At 39.4% G+C, this 24,003-nt stretch overlaps 1 protein-coding gene across 3 annotated transcripts in view; it reads left to right on the plus strand.

The window, feature by feature from the left end:
• The window catches only part of fstl4 (follistatin-like 4), a 209,627-nt gene that overhangs the window by 126,930 nt on the left and 58,694 nt on the right, over nt 1-24,003 (plus strand). For all 3 annotated transcript variants that reach the window (XM_080483999.1, XM_080484000.1, XM_080484001.1), the window contains 2 exons: nt 7,158-7,348; nt 13,129-13,249. In XM_080483999.1, the coding sequence (XP_080340125.1) occupies nt 7,158-7,348; nt 13,129-13,249 (312 nt within the window). The remainder of the gene's footprint in view (nt 1-7,157; nt 7,349-13,128; nt 13,250-24,003) is intronic.

The raw sequence follows: 24,003 nt of genomic DNA on the forward strand, positions 1-24,003 counted from the left end.
CGTACTCTATGCTAATTAAGAAAGTAATCAGAACAGATCAAGCACAACTTTGTTCCCGAGAAGAAGAAGGAAAAAAAAAAAGCACAACAGCTGTACACGCCGCCATGCTGAAATGAAAAATTAAGTATTTGGCTGATTCGAGAGCATGCTAAAACTAAAAGACACTTTCAGTGGACCTCAAAAACTAAACTTTACATGTCTCCGAAATTCACACTTTTCCTCCGGCTGATTGGCTCCAATGTAAGCATATACAGTAGGAATAAAAGAGAGTAAAATCCACTGGGAGTGACAGTGCGAGATATAGGCCTGATGCGTATAGTGCTGATGTGCAGTTTGAGGAGCCAGTTGCAAACGATAGGCTGGCAGACAGGCAGGCACGCAGAGAGTGAATGCTACTGTACTATTTCTCCTTCACTGCTTTGCCAATAACTTTGGTGTTGCAATGGGTTTTCTCATTTAGTCGGTGCCAAGCTGCACAGACTCTGATAAGGCTTCCTGAGCGCACACTGATCCACTCGGCTAAATGTATAGTGAAGCAAACTGGCAGACAGCATGTCTGTACTCAGGAAATCTAGAGGCGTCATTTTAAATCAGTGTGAGATATGTGTTAGCCAAGAAATGTAGGAGTCACTTTTAACATTAAATCATCCCCACTTTTTTTTTTTTCTGACTTGAAGTGGGATTATTGCCCACACTGTCACTGAAAAGTTCTCGAAATCCATCCCGTGTGGGAACATTAATTTAGAAAGCAACAATCTTGCTGGAGCCCCAACTCTGACCATGATATGCTGCTCATGGTCAACTGTGATGACTCACAATTGATCCTATCAGCGGACACTCCTGATCACCAATGTTTCACACACAACAGTCAGTGTGGTCTTTCTAAACTTTACTGTAGAAGCCCCACTGATCATTCACGCTGATCTGCTGCTGCATATCCCCTCCACCTCCAGAATCCCCTCCTGCTGTTTGGTGTAAACGAATGCTGTGCAAGCTGTTTTTGAATAATGACTGGTGTTTTGTGCTATGGTTTTATATTCACAAAAATACTTTTTAAATTTTTTTTTTTAATGTATTACACTCCCTGCAAAATATCTCACATACCAGCGGAACACCTTCAAAAGCACATTTCTCTCTGTCGGATGCATCTGTAATTTGTTGTAATAGAAACGCTGTTAGGTGTGACCACCCTTGCCTGATGTGTTGGTCTTCTTCCATGCTGGTGTAATAGCTCCCACCTGATGAGGCATTGAGCTTGAACAGACTTTCTAAGTCACAAATCCTTTTAGATAGGTTTCGAGTTTGTGCTGCTAGTGATCAGAACAGCACAACAACTCCAAAGAATCACAATTAGTTCATTATAAGACCACGTTATAGATTTGCAAACCTGCTGCCTCGAAAAAGACTGAGCATGTCACCTGACTGGAACAATTCAGCCTTCATCACATCCGTTCAGGCCTTCATACATGTTGATTCCTCAAACATATGGTTACTTTGGTGACATTAACCAGCTAAACTTTAAACTAACGAAGCTAACTTTGAATGCAACATACTCAAACAAGATAATTGCGATCTATTTAATGAAGCGACATAATGTGCTGGCTGGATTTCTCATTAAATCTAAGATATACGGTCTTGTTGTCCACCGATAGTTCTGGAGGCTTTTATCATTTGATGAAGTAGACGTTAAAGGCAAATACATCAATAGTTAATTCCCTTACTGTGGAGTCTGCCTTTCCTGTGGTAGATTTCTATTACCTGCTCATCCAGGATAATTCACAGGACATTAAATGGGTTTATTGCAGGTAATGTGAAGCAAACGTTTGTTTTGCTGCTGCTTCACATAGACAATGTGCTGATAGTCACGTTTATATGAGTTCATGAGTTGTAATAGGCCCTTAAAGTCAGTCCTACCAATGAGTCACTGCTACATATGGATCTGTAGACTATAAAAAAGGTTGTTTTTTTCTCCACACGCCACTCACAAAAGCCTATTAAAACATGTTGGAAAATTTTTTAAAAATCCTAAAGTTGTTTTATTGTGCACCTAATAGTCAAAGGTCAAAACACTGATATGTTTCTCCTTAAAGACAAATATGTATCAATCAATCAATAAACCGATCTGTTGATTTATGGTCATAGAACACATAGAACATACAAACACCAACAAAAATAGTTTTCACTTTAAATGACCAAGAAAATGAATAGGCTAAAGTAACAAAACAAACAAAACAAAACAAAAAAAAAAAAAAAAAATCTAAAAAACACAACAAAACAATGCCACAATTAATGATATTCCTTGTCTCTCATCATCAGTCTGAACTGTAACCCCTAATTAGTCTAAGTTTTCTCTCACAAGTGTCACAGAAGAAATGGTGGATAGACTATGAAGCTCACAGTAAGCCGATTTAAACAGCTACCAACAGCGATTATGCAACATGGGGCTCTCCTGTGACTGGTGTCACCCTTGGAAGATTGGCTCTGCTCGAGTAGACCTTGTTGCCCCCAGGAGCAAAGAGTGTCCATCATGTCCATAATTATCTGGAAGGGAGGTCCATCACTTGTGCATATTAGAAGCACACAGACGGCATCGCAGTAAATAATCCCATCATTTCAGCCGGAGGAGGTCGGGCAGACATAAATTTAACACCGAGCAGTTTTACATTCCAGAGGACATTGTTGGGAGGTTTCATCATCTGACAGATTGATACCTTAGATTTCCCTTCCTTTGCTCTGTCTTCCAGCCCGAGCCAAGAACCCGGCCAACGAGTACAAGGGAGACGTTTGATTCATACGCATCTAAAAACATACTGTATATATGAATGCGGAAAGGTTTGAACAGAATTATTTTGACTTAAGAGAAAATGTAAGCAACAAATAAGTTACTTTTGTTTCTATAAGCACGCCTATCATTTCTAGTGTCACATTGAAAATTAAGGGAAATGTGCGTTATGAGTACTAGATTTTATACTTAGTAGCAATGCATTTTTAACTATACTAGAAAGTAGCACAGTTCTCATTAAGCTCATTACCATTCACATTTGTACACAAGTAAAATAATAATGCATTCCTCCTTATGCCAACTGTAAGTAATACTGTATTAGCGTTAACATGTAACTACAGTATCTGTGATGTTTTAGCAGCTTTAAACAAATATTATCTTTCTCTTCTATGATTCTGCTTTCTGCATGTCGGTAGATTATCACAGCTATTTTCTTTCTTTCTTCTTTTTCCCATCATGTTCTTTGGAGATTCTTCCTCCTGTGGCAGGAGCACTCTGATGCCCTTTGACCAAGTGCATCATACTTTTCTCAGTCTCCACGGGGTAGTTTGCCTCTGCAGCAGATAACAGCTGAATTTCTGCTTTAAAATTGGCCCTCACGTGCAGCCTGGATGGTATTGCCGGTGGTGAGTTCCTGTAGGCGGGATGAAACTCAGCAGGTGGTCCCAGAGAAGAGCCGGATAGGGAACTATACAGCAGAGATAGTGCAGAATGGCAGCCTCTACCTCATCTAACTGACCCACGATGCGGCTTTTCCCAGTCTATATTACAAATGTGGGTCTCCCTGAGGCATATTAAAAATGAAGAAACAAGTAACATGTTTCACCGTTAAACACATGCCTGATTCCCAATGCATTCTTTCAAGAAAATACCTAAAAACAATACCACATATGGGCACCTAGTAATTACAGGAACACCTGAGAGAAAGGTTGAGGTTAGCGTTTTGAAACTAACAAAAATGTAAGGAAAGTGAGTGCATGTGCATGTTTGACGTTGTTCGTCGAGGTTATGAAATCCTTTAGCAAAACTGATGCAATGGAAAAAAAAGTGGGCTTAAAATATTTGTAGTTGCACATTTGATTATTTTTTTTTTTTATATTTCTTTTTACCTTGGAGATCTAGTGCCTCTTCAAATATCCATGAGATTGTTATCTTCTCCTGCAGTTCTCTCCTTTTAGCATGACATAGAATGTCTTCTGCGGCTCTCTGCCTCTGTTTGCTTTCCCCCGCCTGGCATTTATAAAGCAAGAGCTTGGAGGATGCTCTGAGCGGCGCAGAGTTGCTCAGTCTTCGGGACATTGAGCGTCCATGGTGCGAGCAGCTCCGGATCACTCACTTAAGTAGCTAACATTTCAATCAGGCAATAAAGAGAGTCTCAGTCCCTCTAGAACAATAAAACTGTGTTAGAGTCAGGGGTGGATGCACTGTAATACAGACAGATATTTCTCTGCCACTGCTGCAGCTGCTGCACTCAGCAGAATGAGAGAGACTGAATCAAAGGACGCTCTCGACAGCAGAGAAAGAGAGCGTGATTCACTGTAACATCCAGCTGGAACATTCACTTTTATCTCCACAAATAAAATCTATTTGTGTCTGGAGAGGTGAGAAGGTCATTAGAATAGTTTATGAATGTAATCAGCCTCTGCAACATTGGTCCAACTTCTAATGCAAAATATATATCTTTTCTCTTCTTTTTTTTTTTCTCTCTCTCTCCTGCTGTAAAGACTCGGGCAGAGGCTGAGCAAGTCTGAGCAAAGACAGGATCGTTCTCACCATATATGACAAGATGTAAATCAGTGTGTGGGTGTTAATTTATTTCTGTCCTTCCAGCACAGGGACAGGGGATGACAGTTAGGTGATGATCCCTCATGTCTGAGCCATCTCACGCCTCATTCCCCTCACAGGAATAACATTGAACAGGGATTTAGCCAAGACCTTGACTCGACTGCGTGCTTGGAGAATACAGTGCACATTGTCTTAGTCATGTCAGTGTGTGAGTCATCGGGGTATGAAAAGAACAAAAAAAACAAACAATTGCTGCCGATGTGTGTCTTTCTTCTTTTACTTGTGACTTCACGAGGGCATGGAGCACACCACATGGACTCCTCCAAGAAATGGACAGCAGATGAATTGGATTTATTGAATTAATTCTGTCCTTTTTTTTATGACTTGCTGTTTTCTAGAGTGACCTCCACAACCAAGCAAAACATTTTGATAGATGTACCTGATTACCAGGTCCAAGCACTACAGATCAGGGGCTATCATACACTTAAGGTCTATAGCCATAATCTCATTTCATCACTCTCCATTGGATGCAATCTATTAAATCATAGATGACCTAAAAGTTGCTGTTTCAACAACGAGCCACTCCTGGTCAGATGGAGGCCCGATGCAATACGAAAATATGAGGCGAACAGCCTCCCAGCACCATTACCTGATACAGTTACTTCTTACCTGTTTTTTATTAGCAGATGTTTAAGTAGACATGCACACGTGATATTCTGGCCTGTTTGACTTAATCAGACATTAAATCAATATGATGCCGTCAACTGCAAAAACTCCCTCTGTACAAACTCTCGTTGAGGCAATTATTTATTTTCAGCATTCATGACCAGGATCTGAAGATTGGTATTATCCGCTGCTGGATATAACTGAATATCAGACTGCTCCAAACAGCCCATACAAAACATCTTGAAAGACTGACAAATATTTTATTGGCTTAATTTTTATTTATTTTATTTGGGGGGGGGGGGGGGGGGACATGAGACAAATGTCTAATCGTTTGAGATTTGTCCAAGAGTTCTGCAAAGGAGCTTGGTGGTAGGGATCCAGCTCCTCGAACATAAAATAGGTCATGTGTCATCACCTTTTCAAAGAGCCCACATACGTCTGTAATCTTCCACTTCTAAGATAAATACAAAAACTAAAACTGCTGTTGTTAAGGTTAGTGATGCTGAATATATTTAACTCTCTCTCTCTCTCCAATTTATTTGCCACGCGAAGATTTCAAGCTGTTTGATCTAACCACTAATCCCCACCTTTGGTTCATGACCTTTTAGTTTCTACACTCCTCTTTTTGCTTAGAAGACCAGTTTTCTTCAGCACATACATCAGTAATGATGACGAGTCTTCTCATTGTGCCAAGGTCATATCAGGCCATGGAAATGAATGGGGAAAATATCAATTCAATGGTTTTTAAGGACTTAATCATGATTGATTCTTAAGTTTTTTTCTTCTTGCATAGCATACATTTCTGTTTGTGTGTGCATTTATGCACATACATAAAAAGATAATGCATGCATTTTAATATGCACTTTAACATGTAGCACAGTGGGAGACTTGTTGACTTTGCTGCAGGACTATTTTACCAACAAATGTACAAATGTAGAAGGGCTTTGACAGCAGCCCCACCCTGCTCCGGCTTTGGAGCTGTTGTGACTGACGTTCTTGACACTATTAAGCTCTTCATATCCCTGATGTTGCCTTTGTGAGCTCTTGTGGCTGTTGAGTTGTCGGAGGACATTAGGCACCAAGATCCACTTCTAGGCACTCTCAGAAGGGGGTCTCCTGCACTGCACTGATCCTGAGAGATGTCACCCTGATGATTTATTCATATGAAAGGTTTTTTTTTTGCACTTTGTTCTCACATCATCATGCCTCTGACTTTGACGTAAGCCTCATAACCTCACACCATCTCATCACTCCCCTTCATGCTGTCATTGGGCCGGGTTCAGGTGATAGTACACCAAAGGAGGACCGCAAAAGAAGAGAAAACGTATTTCCCCTTTCTGTTCCTGGTGCTTACTTGTCTGCCTCCCCTTCATTATTATCAAGTCCCTCACAGCATGTGACAGACGTGTTTTGCATAATCATTGATTTCAAGTGTGAAGAATAAGCACGGTGGCTGCCCATGATTAATTTGCAGGCTTTCATTTCCTCCACGCATCCTCATCAGAAGGTGAGAAACGGGATCGAGAGGCCCGGCTTGGTTTGAAACATGAGCCATAATCCCAATAGCGAAGCAGGACAAGGAGCTTGACAGGATCTAAATGAGGATGTTTACCTTTTGTTTTCATGTGGATTCAAGGATTACTTGTAATTAATAGTACCCCCTGATTCAAAATGCAGTCAGATATATTATACAAACAAAAAAGTTTTTTTTTTTTTTTTTTTAATGAGTAAACACTCAAGGACACACGAAAGCATGTACAAATACACACATAATCCATTCCTCTTACCCTGTTTTTCCTATCACCCCACTATAAAATACACAAACATACAGAAACCAATTAACTGCTACAATCCAAAGGCTTTGGTTCTTACAATTGCGGCTAATCTAATGTCTTCCTTCCCATATCTGTGTTTACTCTTGCAGGCAATGCGTGCACCATGTCGGAGTACAACAGACTGAAGAGCATGCTGCTGGATATGCAACCAAAAGTGCTGAAGGATGGAGGACAGAGCCAGCAGAGGGACATGGAGCAGAAGAGAGCGCTGGTGGACACCATGTTTAAGTATCTGGATGTGAACCAGGATGGCCGATTGATCAGTGACGAACTGGAAAAGGTTGGTCTCAAATTTTATAGGACTGTGCATGAAAATACTGAAGATAAACTTTGAATTTGTTTAGAGGGGAAAAAAAAAAAAGAGTCCGCTTATTGTTGCCATGATGGTAAAAATTGGAGTGATATGTGTTTTTATGGGCTTTTGGATGGACAGTCCACCACATTTGTGCACCATTTGTTTGTCCACTAGAGATCCTGCTGGTTGTTGAGTGCCATGTGGCCGACATATAAAGCGGAATGAGGGACATGTGACTGCAACATTTAGTTATCTTTTTCTCACAATGAAGAATGTTTGCTGAGGTTATCTTTCCACTGGACCCTCTAGGGAAACAATAGGGGAAATACAAAAAAGATTGATTTTGGCATTTCCCCGATGAGGGAATTGAATTATTGCGAGCATCATCTGGTGTTAGAAAATGGGCATCAGCGATGGGTGTTAATTAGACTCCTCCCAGCCAATGCTATGATCTCAGTGACCAACATCCTGCCAGAATTTCAGTGAAGCATGTTCAAGCTAGTATTCACTGCATCATGCCACAGAGAGGGTAAAATCCATATTTTTTGATGGTCTCTCAATGTAAATGTACCGCAATTCTTTAACATGGTGCATAATTGCAAGACTGACTGTTTGATGCTTGGGAAAAAAGGTTTCATTAGGTACTCCACATTCATAAGTGTGACTAAATATAGCCTCAAACATGCCAGTAATTAATCTTTTGTTATCTGGGTGTGATTTTAAATTCCAGACAGTTTTGTCCTCATAAGATTGAGGAGATTGCATAACTCCTTTCTTTTGTGTCTGAACTACATCAAAAAGAACCCCTGAAGAATTAATGATGATGACATGTCACCCGGAAATCTTCAGATAAGGCTTTTTTCTATTCTGTAAGGAATTCATGAATTCACTTTCACTCAGATAATGCTTTTAAGGATCAAAGATGAACTCCAGTCACCCATCCAGGCTGTGCCCGCTTTGGGATCAGTCTATTGTTGCCGATGGTCTTGGAAGGGGAAGTCATGTACTTGGGTTTTGAAATATTTTATTTAAATGCCCAAGGAAAGATTAGTCTGTGACAGGGAGCACATGACTGCAGTCAGATGAAGGCAGCAACATGAAAAAACATTTGTCACATCCTTTAATCTGCCATGTCATATGTGCCCCGCACCGGATCTGCTGGGGAAGAGGAACTAGAAGGATGAGCTTCTATTTAGTATAGACATAGGGTAGAACTTACAGTAGAACTAACACAGTTTATCAATCAGTCAAGGACTTTGTTTCTGTTTTGTTTTTGTTTTTTATTGTCCTGATGTGTCATATATTTTATCTTTCACTTTAGTTTCTAACTTTAAGGTGGCTAAAATACACTCTGGATCTGTTCTATTTGTTTGGTAAATTGAAAAATGGTCTGTGATGGTGGATGACATGAATGTTTGTCTTGTTTTTGCAGAAAATATAACAGTAAAACTTAAAGTAATGAATAAATAAAAAAGACCTATGGAGTGTGGCATTGTCATCTTGGAAATGACTGAATTACTGTAATGCCCCTACATTTAGCAGGCCACAGCTAGAATCTTGAATTACTAATGCAGTAAAAATGAATAAAGTTTACTGTGACTCATTATTTCTGTCATAAATGAAAACAGCTGGACTTCAAACAGCCAGGGTCTCTTTTTGACCTGCTCTCTGTGCCAGCTGAGGCTAGCCTGCAGACACAGTGTGGAAGATGTATCAGCAACCTCGAAGTACACCATGCTCAAAGGTAGTTTATCTCGGGGGTTTTGCTTTTCCTCATTGTCTTTCGTGCATTTATGTTTATATAAGGGAAAGTCTGATCTTCAGAATGCTGGAAATTATTACAGGAGCTTTTTGCAGTGTTTCCAGTTGGAAACAAGCAAGTTTTTAAAAGACGGGACAACTCAGAACAAAATAATGTGTACGCACCACTATTAGACCACAAACTAACTGATGTAAGTATATTTGATGATGTAGTCAACGATTAGATCCACCCACTCAATGCTGACAGTGCATGTAAAGTGTCACAGCTACACAACTACAAGCACACTTCTTAAAGCATATATCTGCTACCTGGATGTGTAGCCAATCATCTTCACAGTTTAACTTTAGCTCAGACTTTCTTGTTGTTATAGCATGAACAATCGTATATGTTTTTTTAAGTTTAAGGTTCCGGACATCTACTGGTTCAAACTCTTCATGTTAAGATTTGTGCTCTTTTCAACAATTAAGGAAAATCACATGATTTAAAAAGAAGATCAAAGTTTGATTCCAGCCCTTTGTGTGTGGAGTTTCCATGTTCTCCTTTTTCCATGTGGGTTTTCTCTGGATACTCCAGCGCCCTCGCGCAATCCAATAATATGCTTGTTAGGTTAATCTGTGATTTAACTGCGGGCACACGCAACTGTGATGGACTGTACAATACTTCTCACCCCATGCCAGCTGTGATTGGCTCCGCCCCCATAACGGCAGCTTCAAAAATGAATCCATGAATCAAAATATATGTATAAAATATTGCATTTTTTCGAACACAAGCACACATCAAACTAAACTTACCCTTTTTAAAGAAAAGTTTTGACAAGTGGCTTCCCGCTCCTGTTTTGTGCAGAGTGCATTCTGAACCTGCGATGCAAATGATTCACTTTGCAGGGATGTTTTCTGTTCTTTACGTGGTCAGAATTGATGCTTCATTTTTATAGACTTTCCACATAAAATATAAGCACTGGGTAAAAAGATTAGATGAGGCATCCCGTTTAAATGCTCAATAGGCACTTTTGAAAGCAGAAGCCAGCGTTTCAGCATGAGCTGTCTTTTGTCACAGATAACCTGCACTGAGAGACAGTTTTATTAGTGACTGCTGTGCTTTTGAGGAAAAAAAAACAACAACTTTAAGGGAATATAGTGGGACTGGAGCTATTGAACAGAAGCCGAGTCTTCTGTTTATCTCCCCAAAAACTGCTTAACATCACCTATTCAGAGATGGTTCCCTCGAGAACGCTGAGTGTGCTGCTATAAGGGAAAAAAGGGCTCATAAATGACAAACAATAAGAAGAGAGAGTGGTGTGCCTTCCCAGGGGAACATCTTTGAATTAACTCAGGTGCAGTATGCAAGGGAAGCAAGGGAAGCAAGAGAAGCAAGAGAAGCAAGAGCGGAGATAGTCTTAAAATGGAAATCAATCTGGGAAGCTTTAAAATGACATACTACATGTTTAACACACCATTTTGAAACTAAATGATCCTTTCAGTTCCTTTGGTTCAGTTGTTTATGTAGTTTTTTTTTGTTCTTTTGAAGAACAACTTGTTCTAATTGTGGAAATGCATGGTAAAAATGGCACGTGTCATGACATTTATATTCAGGCTCCTCATTTATTTAGGAACTATATTTTGTATGCTACACAAAATGGTCTTTTCTCATTACATTGATCTATTTATCGATTATTTTATTGTGTTTTTGGTAAGAGTACAGAATGATCTGAGCTCTAAACAGGAACAAATGCATAGTTTGATGCTGTCCACACATTAATGTAATCCAATTTATTGTAATAATTTGCTTATTTTACGTAGCTTTTCAATGAAGTGCACACATTTTTAGATTGTTAGGCTAAAAAAAAATAAAGGATCTTATGTTGCTTCTTTCTTTGAGTTTCCATGCTGGTGGTGGGCTCCTTCCTGGAGAGGAAAGACGTGGGCAAAGGCCAGTGAGCTATTAAAGTCTCATCGGCAGTTCATTGGCATCTGCCATCGCATAAAGGGAAATAGGCTCCAGTTGTTTTTTTTTTACTGTGTCACCTGTTTAGTTTTTGTCCTTAAGTGTCGGTTGGTTTGGCCAAATCGCTACGTTTTCTCACATCTCTTTTTATTGGGTGAGTTTGATCAGTTATTACTATCTACTGATGCTCTAAAATCATATGAAAATTAATGAAATCAAGCTCAAATTTTATATTGCACGCAGAATGCGCAAAATAACACACACTATCCATGTAGTGTGCTTGACTTCATAAAAATGGATTTTGGTGGAACTACCAGACTGTGTGAAATACTGTTTGGCTTTGTGATTGATAGTTTCCCCATTTCACTTTTCTTTTGTTTTCCCCCAAATTCACAATTTATTTGCTGCAATGCCCTGATGTATTTAACAAATCCTTCACCAAAATGTCCAAATCCACAGCATTTTTGGGCGACAACATCCAATCACTGCATGGCGAATGCAAGCAAGCGAACACAACGACGAGTCCGTTTCCAGAAGATTGTTTACATGTAAACGACGCCTAAAGCAAACCCTCTTTTGAATAGTCCCTTTTGCTTGTCATGTCACTCATGGTGTTATTCTTAGTTGATCACTGGAAAAAAAAAAAAATCTATTTAAGTGACATGAAATTAAAAGAGGTTTATGTAGGATTTTAATGAATCAGGCCATGTTGCGTTTTCTACTATTTTGAGTAAGGTTCTTATTTTTGACCTCTTTGAAAAAGCCTATTTCTAAAGTGGGTCCTTAATATTGTTTTGCATTGATCAGGTAAATAATATGTCTATTTTCTCGACACTGCCCGGTCCCTGACAACGGGCTACGCTGAAGTATTACTCAATGAATTTCTATCTATGACTCCCCTTTTACAGTGCAGTGCTCATATTTGGGAAAACAGGTTGGATTGAACACGTGTGTACAAAGAAACATTTTAACATGACAGAATTTGTAAGGATACATGCACTCCATGCAGCTCTTTCCCTGCATGTATGACGATGCCTCTGCCACTTTTTGGAGCCGTTTTGTGCTTCGGGAAAACTTACAGAGGAAGTTTAGTTCTGTCAGGGAGAAATGCAACATGACATAGAATGACTATTTTCATCATCACTATGCCGCACAATCAGTTGCCCCCTTTATATAGGAATATTTATCTATAACAACATTTGAAAACAGCATTTTTTTATCTGCTTCAGGGATTCTAGGTATCTTTTTCCCTCTGATTCAGGAGATCTGGGTGTTGTTTTATCTGATTGAGGGGGTCTGGGTGTTTTTTCCTGTGATTTAGTGTAATCTGGGTGCTTTTCCCTCTCTAAACAACAGGGTCTGATTGTGTCTTCCTTTTCGATCCAGCGGATCTGAGTGTGTTTTTCTCAGACTGATGACACAATACTGTAAAGACAGCAGCTTCTCTGTGTAGTTGGAGTTCAATTCTTCTTCGTAAAGAAAGCCCCATTACACCTCATGAATCTTCTCCTCCAGCTCAGACTGGCTTTTAACTCAGCATCAGGGATGTTGAGCTCCTCAGAGGCTCTCCGCGCCTTCAGCTGAATAACAGCTCTGGTTATGTTCAGTCCGTCTTTACGTTTCTCGCCCAGTAATCATTCCCTCTCCTGTCTCTGTCTGTAAACACTTTGAGGACCACGTTACAATCTCTTGTGATTGTGTTTTTCAGACGGTTCTTCTGCTTGCCATCTTCTTATGTGACCCTCAGAGACACAGTGTCGTTTTAGCAGTTTCACAGTCATTATAAGTCCCAGCTGCATTGATCACCATCAGATTAAATTTACCATCATAACTCCTTGGAGCTGATTGATTTACCCTACTTTTGAGTCACTTTTCTCCAGGTGATCACAGGTTACCATTATCTAGATGTTTGGGATACTTTTAGTTCTTTGTAGATAACAAACTATATTTGATTATGTTTATTTTCATTTAATAAACAAGATCTTCTTTTTTTTTCCTTTATAAGACCAGCTCACTTTGCTCAGACCAATACGGTAATATGTTCTGTGTTGTGTGTCAGATTTCCATGAAGGAGCACCTGGAGGACAGTCTGTTGGAGTGCACCATGCAAGACCTGCTCCGATATGATGATTACAACAATGATGGTCACCTCAGCCTGCACGAGTTCTACACAGCTTTCCGTAAGTTTCTGTTTTCCATCCTTTTTCATATCAGGTTTGGTATTTCTGTCAAAAATCTAATTTGTCATACTCCAGGTATATCTATATGTTACTTGCGTTCAAACCTTAAGAAGTTTTGCACACACTTTGCCAAGCAATCCATTTTAGACAACACAAGTCACCAATTGTTGGCCTCACTCTTACTCGTTTGCTCAAAATTGTGGTTTTTATGTTGAATCGATCAGGATGTGAAGACACAAGTCACAACCTAAAGTGTGCACATAACTAAAATCACTGCGAAATGCATCATTTTATCTAAAAGATCAATGACTGATGCTTCAAACTTTAATTGCTGATGCCTCGACACTATTACATAATATGTTGGGATTTTTTTGGTTTGTTTGTTTTTCTGGGCTTGGCACTGCTTTAGTTCGGGGAATACTTTGATTTTGTTGTCATTTTGACAAAAATAGTGACACTGAGGAGCCATGTTCGCCACGCTTGTTGTACACATGTATTTTGCCATTATCAGGAGATATTAGAAATATGAATAGATGTTACTGAGGACAAGACGATACAGCATGTATACCCTTCCTGCCTTTATTTCTGCAACAATATGATTCAGTATCTTATGAGTTAATTAGTTTCCAGTGCATATAATCGCAGCTCGCCGTCTCCACTATATAAACTCTGCTGGCCTTTCACCTCTCCACTGTGGCCATAGACTTTAAAGTATTTCAGTCCATAAAAAAAAAAGAAAAAAGATAATTACACAGCAGTGCATGTGACCCAGCCTTGATTATAGCATCTGGATCATCTATAATGGCCTTCGGGGTTTAGACTGGGCTGCAGCTGAGCGCATTGACAGGTTCTGCCTTATTAAGATCAATGATCACTACTCCATCACTAATGTTTCTGAGGCATCAGCATCCTATTATCATGATGCTGCGTCAATCTGCTGGAATTGTTGTTTCCAAACCCCCTTTTTATATTCCTCTCATCTTTTTCCCTTCCATATGTTGCTTCAACCTGCTTTGAAATATCCAAGGTCTGAATCCAAAACAGCAATAACCTCCAATATAGTTGATGAATCCAGTATTTAGCTATGGCAGGTGGCCATTTCAAAGTCTTTACCTTCAACTTGTGCAGGTCCATTAAGCCTCACCATTAATTTAACCTCCCAATGACTGGTTTTAGTGGGAAGCAACCTGCTATTATTTGGTTACACCTTCCAGATGGGCAGAGAGGTCCACAAGCAGGCTTTCATTTTTTTTTTATGCAGAGTTCATCAATGGATTTTATGTTTGACAAGGAGTCGAAGAAGTGGGCTGGGACCAATAACACAAGCTATTGATCAGATGATGCTCAAGGTTAACTGTTGGGCTGCAAAAAGCCAGCACCAAGGGGGGAACAATTATATTTGAATGGCACATCTGGTGTTCTGGATAATGCTCAGTTGTGTGCAACTTTGCATATCTGTGTGTGCGGGTGTGTACCTGTGTGTTTTCCTGGGTTGCGATCTGTGCTCTCTCCATTGTGTGGTCTGGGAAACCAAGCAGCCAGGAATCACAGGTGTGTTTAGCAGGGTGGAAATATACAATATGGACATAAGCTTGGAAAATGCGAAGCAAATAATGAGCCAAAATGGAGTGAGAAGGTGTTTTATTTTCCCTCGTTGAAGTTGTCAAGCTAAATGTTTGATCTCAGGCGAGAATTTCAAATAAGATATTGTGGAGATGCTTTTCAGCTTCAATAGCTGACTCGGCACTCTGGCCTTTGTTTTCATGGTTTCCCCTTATTTATGATATGTCTCTGTTCTTTAACTTTGATGCTAGATCGACTACCCTTTGGCCATTTTTAACAGCTCCAGCTTCACTTTTGTTCTTCCAGTCACTGAACGTGCTATTTTGGAGAGCTGATTATGATTTTCTTCCAGGTGTCGTTGTTGCCTTTTTTAACATATACACTCTGACAACTAAACCAGTCTACAAGCCCTGTTCTACAGCCACAAAATCTATATTTCTATTTTCTTTTTCTTTTTTTTTATCACAAACTGAATTGAGGAAAATATGCTTGGAGAATACTCCTGAGATGATTACATTTTTATCGATCTATTTGCTCCCACTTATTTTACCCTCTGCAGGCACAGTAAGATCGTAGACTTTTCCTGATTCCCTCCTTGGCACTTCTTGGCACTTAATTCTTTTTGAACGCCTATTTCTTCCTTCAAGAGTATGGATTTGTGATTAAATTTGAGGAACAATGTCAATGTCAATTCTTACGTATGCATTTTCACAGACTACTGGTAATTGCTGGTTGGTAGCAATCACATTTCCATTTGTGTCGTGGACATTTAGATCGTATACTAATCCAATCAGTGCAACCAAGGGAGGGATTTTCATTTCTTAATTAATCAGATTTATCTTTGAATTAGGATCCATGTGTGGTTAAAATTATAGAAAATGTATGGAAGAAATGTGTACTGTGAGCTGATAGTGCAGAAGAGTACCCTAATGGATATATATATATATATATATATATATATATATATATATATATATGTGTGTGTGTGTGTGTGTATATACACACACACACACTGTATTTAGAGATTTTTCCTTGCAAAAAAAACAGACAAAAAAGGAAGAACAACCTTCCCCTTTGTGCCACAGAATAATCAACATTTTCTTGTCATATTGCATATTGCAGGATGGAGATAACCACTTAATGGCGCTAAATCAGCTCAGTATTTTTCTATTTGCGTATAGTTTCACAGGGATCCATCTCCTAACATTTATTACACTGTCAGCGTTGTGTGGGAGGGGCCGTCTCATCCACGTGCCCTTTCGCATCCAAATGAGATCCACTGTAATTACACTATAATAAATGTGCACGGATTTGCCTCGCAGACGCCGCTGCACAGACGCCAGGAGCCGAGGTGATTCACATTAACTGTGCGGTTAAAGACAAACAGTGCATTAGCATTGAAACTGATAAGTGAGCAGGCTTATTGAGCGATATCTGTAGCTTGCAGATGTAATATACGTGGTCACCCAGGGTCACAGCTCCTTTGTGGGAATATGTGTAGTATATAAATCTGCCCTGCAGTGATACATGGACTGCATGAACATTGTATGTGGTTAGCAACCTTGTAATGTGAGGCTGAGATAACGGATGGTTTTTTTTATAATTTCTTTTTTATAATACCTTCCTTTCTTTGTTTCAGGTGGTGAACAGAAATATTGTAGAAGGGTTGTCCAGCCCATATAGTTTTAGGACAAATTATACCACAAATACTGTTAAATGATGACATTTTTTTTTTTTTTTTGAAAACTTTTGTTGAAATCTTTAAAGAAAAAAAAGTGCACTATCATTATTGACAACATAATCCAATTTTGAAGATATTTACTTGCGTAAAATACAATGAAATAAAACTTTTCTATTTAAATTCCCAAAGTGGATTGACTTCTTCTTGAGATTGATTTCTATGTATCATCTTTTCAGTGTTTTTATTCAGGTAAACACTCACAAAAGTCCAACACTTCTCAATGTAAACAATTTCTGCATGTTCTCACAAATCCACTCGCACAATGTGACATTGACGCTAATGCTAATGCTGGATCTCGATTGGCTACCTTTCTCTTTCGCAAAACTAATCTCCACAGCGGTTTCAATGTTGTGTCCACTACTTTCACAAAAACATTGCTTTGTAAAATTATCCCAGAGGTCAAGATAGACACTCAGATGGGCTGTTTTTGTCAATGTTTGACACCCTTAACAGTAGAACCTAACTGACGCAGGTCACCGAGTACAGGCCCAGGTGGCCCAGGTGGCAAAGAAATTTGCAGCACATGGACATGCTGGTCGGTTAGACATCCAGCGGTTGGACATTGAACATGCTCAAAGTCCCCAGAGGCTTGAACATAGCTCTCGCAACATTGGATTTGTGGTGAAATAGATAGTTCAAAAACTGCTCTTCTCATCATAGCTATATTGAACGGACTAAGGCAATGCCTCTAAAGCTATTTTCAGTGACGCCCTGTTTACACGGCAATGTTTCAAGTAAAAATGCATAGTTTTTGCATTTCACTTTTAGTTTCAGAAAAGTTTTCTGTTTACATGGCAACGTTTTTGAAAATGATCACATTGAAATGGCAGACACACTGAAAATGATGTTTTCATCAGTGGGTGCTGTTGTTTGTATTTGTAATGAAGCCACACAGGCGTGCTCGCAGAGAACATTGCACTATACACATTAACGGTGGCGAGTGCACAGACATTCGTACACAGACGGCAAAGTTGGAATACTATTACGAGTGACTGTCAATTATAAAAAACGACCAAGTCCCAGGAGAATGAGGACTGGGAGTCATCACACTCTGGAGGCAAACGTTGTTATTTTCTGTCTACTCGCACAAGTGTAGAAGAACTATTTACTATGGCTGCGGCTCGCGTGTACCGTAGCAGTGTTTCCACAGTCGACACGGAGACAAAGTCAGAGCGTTTTCGGTTCCACTCTGAGAGGCCATTATCAAAAAGTAGAAAGCTGGAAGCTCACTCAAAGGGTTGACTGCTTGAATTAAACTTGTTGAAACTCTGCAGCATTTTCTGCGTTTACTCCCCTCAACCTAAAAGGCTGAATTAGAAGCAGCAACTTTGTTGGAGACTTTGTGGATCTTGCAGAGATCAGCATGCAAGCAGCACAACAAAGATAAACAGTAATGGCCGTGAAAGCTCCTGTGTGTGCATGCTGGCTTATTTATTTCAGTAAATCTTCATGATTGACTCTGGGTCATCAAGTCTACAAATTAGTGGCGCACCAGTGGTGGAAGGAATTCACCAGAGTAGGAAGATAGCAGAAGAATAACTGGGGGTGGTTTTAGGAGCTATAAAAACAAGAGCAAAGGAAGGCAGACAGATTTTTTTATTTTTTTATGTTTCCTAAACTTGTTATTTCTGATTGTCCTTCTTAACTTAATTATGTTGTCAGGTTGCTGTTTCAGCAACTTGCATTTATTAGGGTAAAAATGTAAGCCATAATAGTTTTATAATAGTTTATTATTGAGTAGTTTTCTTTTTATTGGTGTTCAATACAACAGGCAGTACTTTGATACGTAAGATATTCATAATCAATTTGAGATTTGTATGTATTTAATAATATGTGCATATATTTTACCCCATGTATGTTAGCTGAAGGCTATATTCATGTTTTTTTTACTCGCTGTGGTTCCACAATATTTACGATTTGTGAAACACACTACTAATTAGGACACACGCACTGTATAAGCTCCTTCTCCACTGTGAAGAGATTTGTTTTCCATAACTGCAGTTGAGGCTGGAATTATATAGGTATGCTGGGCTGCATTGGCAGGACCACTCAGCTGCCCAGTCTAAGTAATCAAGAGAATGAAGTAGAAATAAAGGGCTGAGTATCAATCAGAGATGAGATGACACACAGGAAACGACTAGAGTATGGTGAAGAGGGAATTGTGGTTATATGAGTAACTTGGGTTAGTGGGAAATGTGAGAGGTTCCTTTCCCTTCTCCCGAGAAGACAAAGGCCAGAAAAACAGAGAAAGAAGACGTAAAGAAAATGAGGCGATTATAATTGGTCAGGCAAGCCATCTGGGATGGTTAAAGGTCGAAGAAACATCTGTGCATTTCAGACCTTTATGTGTGCGTAAGAGTTGGCAAACCGCATATAAGTGAGACCTTCATTACATGTATGTGATTTATCCATAAGTACCATTAGAATAATGAATCCCCTGAAAATTACTCGAGGAACTTAAATTTTCTTGAGGGAATTCATGAGGAGGCTTTCTTTAAAACACAATTTTCAATCACGCTGCGCTGTAATGCTTTCTGGAAAAATGGCTCCAAGGGTTTAATTAACTAATACATTTGATCATGACTGTGTCAAAACACTGTCTCGTTTGTCTTAAGGGCATCCTTCCTCTTCAGTACATTTCCTTTCCAATGGAATCAATGTGCATTCAGTAAAATGGCACATTGTGCCATAGATCTGTAAAGCACAGAGTTTTAAGTTGCAAAGACAAACAGTGAAGATGTTTTCATTCTTGGAACACTTGGTCCAATCAAGGCTGTGATTGTATTGCCTGTACAGTCCATTTGTGCTAACATTGAAACACCGATGAGCACCAAATAATCCAAGAGCCTTCGGAAAACACATCTTGGTTGAGGCAAGATGACTGGAGCCAACACTGCTGGTTCAATCCCTGATCCCATGATGCCCTTGTGTTGAAGTCAGTGGGAGAATTTGACCCCAAAGTTGCTCCAGTGGTACATGATCATCTTGCAAGGCAGCCAAAGTTGACTGCTGAAACTGTAAAAATGCGCAATATATGGCATCGTTCACATAACATTTTCAGGTTAAAACAAAAAAACTTTATTTTGGCTGTCGAAGCCACTGAGATTTCAACTTGAAATGTCACTGAAATTGCAACTTTTCCAAAGCAGCTCTCGAGGTGAAACTATTTTAAAAGTGCTCGGACTCCTCATCCGTGGAGGATTCTACTTTCTTGAAGCGCTGCTACTGCACATGTGCACTGCCGTCGTAGTAAATAGTTCTGCACATGTTTGAGTAGATGGACAATAACAAAAATGGTGGCCTCTCCAGAGTGTCATGACTCATAGGCCTTTTTTTCCTGGGACTTCGTAGTTTTATAGTTGCCTGTGTGCTCACCATTGCTAATTTCTATAGCGTATTTTTTGGTGTATGTGTGTGTGTTTTCACCCAACACCCACTGAACACCCATTATACAGACGTTCTTTTCAAAATGTCACTGTGTAAATATGAAACTTTTCTGAAAGACAAATGCTAAAACGATGCGTTTTCACTGAAAACGTGTAAACGGAGCCTCGGTAAAGTCTGTTGATCATTAGTCAGGGGAAAACTTTTCCTTCTTTTCTAACTTTGGTTTGCTTCTATCTGCTGTTACCAGAGCATCTATGTGTTTGAGAGATTGTGACCAAGCTTGGCTATCTTTCGCACAATGAAATCAATGAATTAACTATTCTTTGACTGAAATACCCCAGTGGAGAGGATAATTCCATATTTTCCTCCGTTACCCTTCTGTCTCAAGCAGATTTCTTTACAAGCCTCCTGCTGGGCTCTGTCCCCATCTGTAGATTGTGTGTACAGAGAAGCTCAAAGTGAGTCCTGATGCCTCTGTTGCGAGATAATATCTTTGTGTCCCTGCATGGCAGCTCCTGTCAAGGTTTGATCTCTTATGTTTCTGGCGTTTGCCCTTAATCGGCACAAATGATCTTGCTGAGATCAGATATCACGTTAACAAGAGGTGCCTGTTGTTCTCTGACAACCAAGTGGATGAGAGACCTCCAGCTAAGCTGTGAACAGCAAAGTGACTTTGAAGCGAAGGTGTTGGAGTTTCCTTCAGAGCCCACACAAAACATGCTTCCCTCCACCTTCTCCTCCTCTTCATCCTTCTGTTCATTCCTTTCAATAATATCTCAACCACGTCTTTTTGCCGTCCCCCGCTTCTATACTGACGTCGTTCTGCCTGCGACACGTTTTCTATGATTTTCTTTGCTTAACCTTTATGTCAGCTTCTTCTCTTATTTTTTCCTTTACTTTTAATTTTCACAAAACTTTCATTGCCTCTTTCCTTTAGCCTCCTTTTCTTTCATTTTTAGGCATTTCTTCCTTTCCCTTTCTTTCCTCTACACTCCCATCCTCTCTTCCTCTCACCCTTTTCTTGCCTGCTCTCTCCTCGCTCTTTCCTGATGCCTCATTACCGTTCAATGGACCTTTACAGCTAATTGCCGGTGTGTATATGGGGCTTTCTGGCACCTTCCAAGTGCCGTCTCCATTCCTGGGTAATTACCCTACGTCAGGTAGCTGCAGTAACAGGTAAGAGACTGTGGGGGTCTTGCTCACACATCCTAAACTCTGCTGGAAACAACATTCTTTATTTAGTCAAATTTAGACTTCCAATCAGGTCTGTTCTTGTTTTATTGATGCGTTTTATTTAGTGCTGCCAAAAATAAAGCATCAGTTTAATAAATTGATTTGAAACTTTTAATTTGTTAAACATTTTTTGCATAATTAATGTAGTTTTGTTTTTGTTTGTTGTTTTATTTTGTCCTGTTTTTGTTTTGTTTCTTTACTCCCTTGCCGGAGCAGCCTCATGTGCAGCGTCTTTGGATGCAGCACTGTGACTACAGAGCAGCACAATACTGTGGAATAATATTAAGGCAGAAAGTTTCACTTTAAAAAGTTCCCTGACGGCTGATTGAGAAATTGAAAGTCATTAGCCTTACTTAAGAAAGCCGAATTTAACGACCACAGAAGTAATTTTGCAGCAAAACAGCAGGTTGCCATTTTGGCTGACCAGGAGCCACCAAACTGCTAAAGCTGGAGGAAATACAGGCAGGTGAAATATTAATTTCTCCTCTTTCTGTCTGTGCGCATGAGTGTGTGCTCGCGTGTGCATGCTCTCTCTCTCTCCATGGGTGTTACTTTCTCTGTCTCTCGTGTGTGTGTGTGTGTGTGTGTGTGTGTGTGTGTGTGTGTGTGTGTGTGTGTGTGTGTGTGTGTGTGTGTGTGTGTGTGTGTGTGTGTGTGTGTGTGTGTGTGTGTGTGTGTGTGTGTGTGTATTACAGTATATTATTGCCACTTTGTTCATGTAATAAGTTTATAACTTTGTTTCTAGAAATATTCAAATTCTCAAAGTTTATTGTTCTCGAGTCAGGTTGCTTCAAAGATAATGAATAAATATTAAAAGATTATGTATTATTTATTTCTAAGCTTGTATTAATTACATCTGAACTATTAAAGTTTATCGTGTAACATGAACATCATGTTTAGTTGTTGGTTCAAGCAAAAAGTTTCTGCAGGTTTATTCCTGTCAAATTCATTTGACCTCATAAAAATGTAGTGTCCCATCATCTGTGTTGAAAGACAGCTGTGATTGTTTATCTAAAATGTAATTTACTTTCACATAAAAAATATTGAAATTTTAGAGAATTCATTGGGAAAAATTTGCAATTAATCTGAGAAACTATGTCAGGCTATTTTTTTTTCTTTTTTTTAACCGTGCATGCTATTTATTCTATTCATCTGACACAAATTCAAAACACACTACTGTACTGTGCAAGACCTTCCTCGATTTGAAAGCAGTCAATAAAACAGATTCGCTTCAGTAGATAGAATCAATCACGTTGCATCAGTCAGCAATAGAAAGTGGCAAATGCAGATTCAGTCACGTGTGAAAATGTCAAAGCAACATTTGAAATCATGTATTTTCACTTGGTGGCAACAGCTTCATCTCTCAGCTTTCACCATTTAATTTTATCCACTTCTCTCTGAATATGTCTCACCCACACACGAGCAAGTGTCCACCAGCCAATTAGTTTTCAGCTGTGCTTCATTACTTTGTGCATACAAGCACTCCTCTCCTTATGTACATATGATTTCACGTCCATTCAGATGCGCACAAACACTCTCATAACACCTCACAGCCGATGGTCACCCAACAGTGATCTGAATACAATAGTGAGAGATGACCAGCGAGTTGTCATGGCAACTGCGACCGTCTGTTTAATCTCTGAATCATTTAGTTAGTGCAACACTTACCCAATGCATTTAAGTCCCTGGAGGCGAGGGAAAGAAAGGAGAGAAACGTAAATCTAAAGAGGAAACAAGAGGAAGGAAACAAGAAAGCCAGAGGTACAGTTAAAGCAAACAATTTGAACCCTGCGCACGATCAACAATTAGGGATTAAAGATGTGTGTGGTGTGAGATACGGGACTGCATTATCCCTGAGGGCAAACACTGCAGACAGGTGGACATCTTGAGCTCATGCCAAGGGAAACATAAAGAGATGAGCAGAGGGAGAGGCAACAAAGAAATATAAGAGGATATTCTGATGGTATCTGTTGTGGAGGGCTTTTGTACAAAAACAAATGAATACTTGTGTGCATCTTACAAAATAGGAAAAAAAAAAAAAAAGAGTGCTGTCCTCAAAGGACATCTGCAGGCAGCGGGCCATCAGCTTATTTTATGGTATTACAAATGCTCTTAATGTGCACAGCATCTGATTCATTGTGAAGTGCTCTTCTGAGAAACTCTCAACTGAGACATTCAGGTTTTATAAACATCTGTCAGACTTGACTTTGGGCGGAATCACACAAAACACAGTGGCTTTGTGGGACTCCTATGAGCATTTCCAGATCCTTGTTAACTAGAAAAAAATTGTTTGAATCTCTTCTATTTACGTTTTTGAAGTTAGATGAGAGAAACGTGTATTGGCGGTCCTTTGTCATCTGCCAAACAGAAAATTATCCAATTCTGTTAAACAAAAGATTATGATATTGACCAGTTTTTTTGCTACTAAATTAAAGGCAATTTTAAATGAAAACAGTTATCCTGTTACAGTTAACTCACTTTTCAAGAGTTCAAGGATAAGATCAACACTGCTATTATGCCTTTGTTCAGTATGGAGCTGCAGCCAGGAGGCGATTTGACAAAGCATTGGGCATTAACAGTGAGCAGTGGGAAACAGATGCTGCTGGCTCATACTATATTGAAAAAATTGCATCTAGCAGACCCTCAGAACTCTCTATTGATCATCATATTTAATATGTGCACAAACAGAAATGTTAAAACAACAGACTTGACATCTGGAACAGAATTTGGAAACAACGAATTAAATCGGGTTTGTTGGTTGCGGTGATTTGTGAACAATAACACAGAAATAATATTTTGGTCATTCAAGCAGAGCTGGATTGAAATGAAT

This window comes from Lipophrys pholis, assembly GCF_963383615.2.
Source record: "Lipophrys pholis genome assembly, chromosome: 16".
NCBI classification, from domain to species: Eukaryota; Metazoa; Chordata; class Actinopteri; order Blenniiformes; family Blenniidae; genus Lipophrys; species Lipophrys pholis.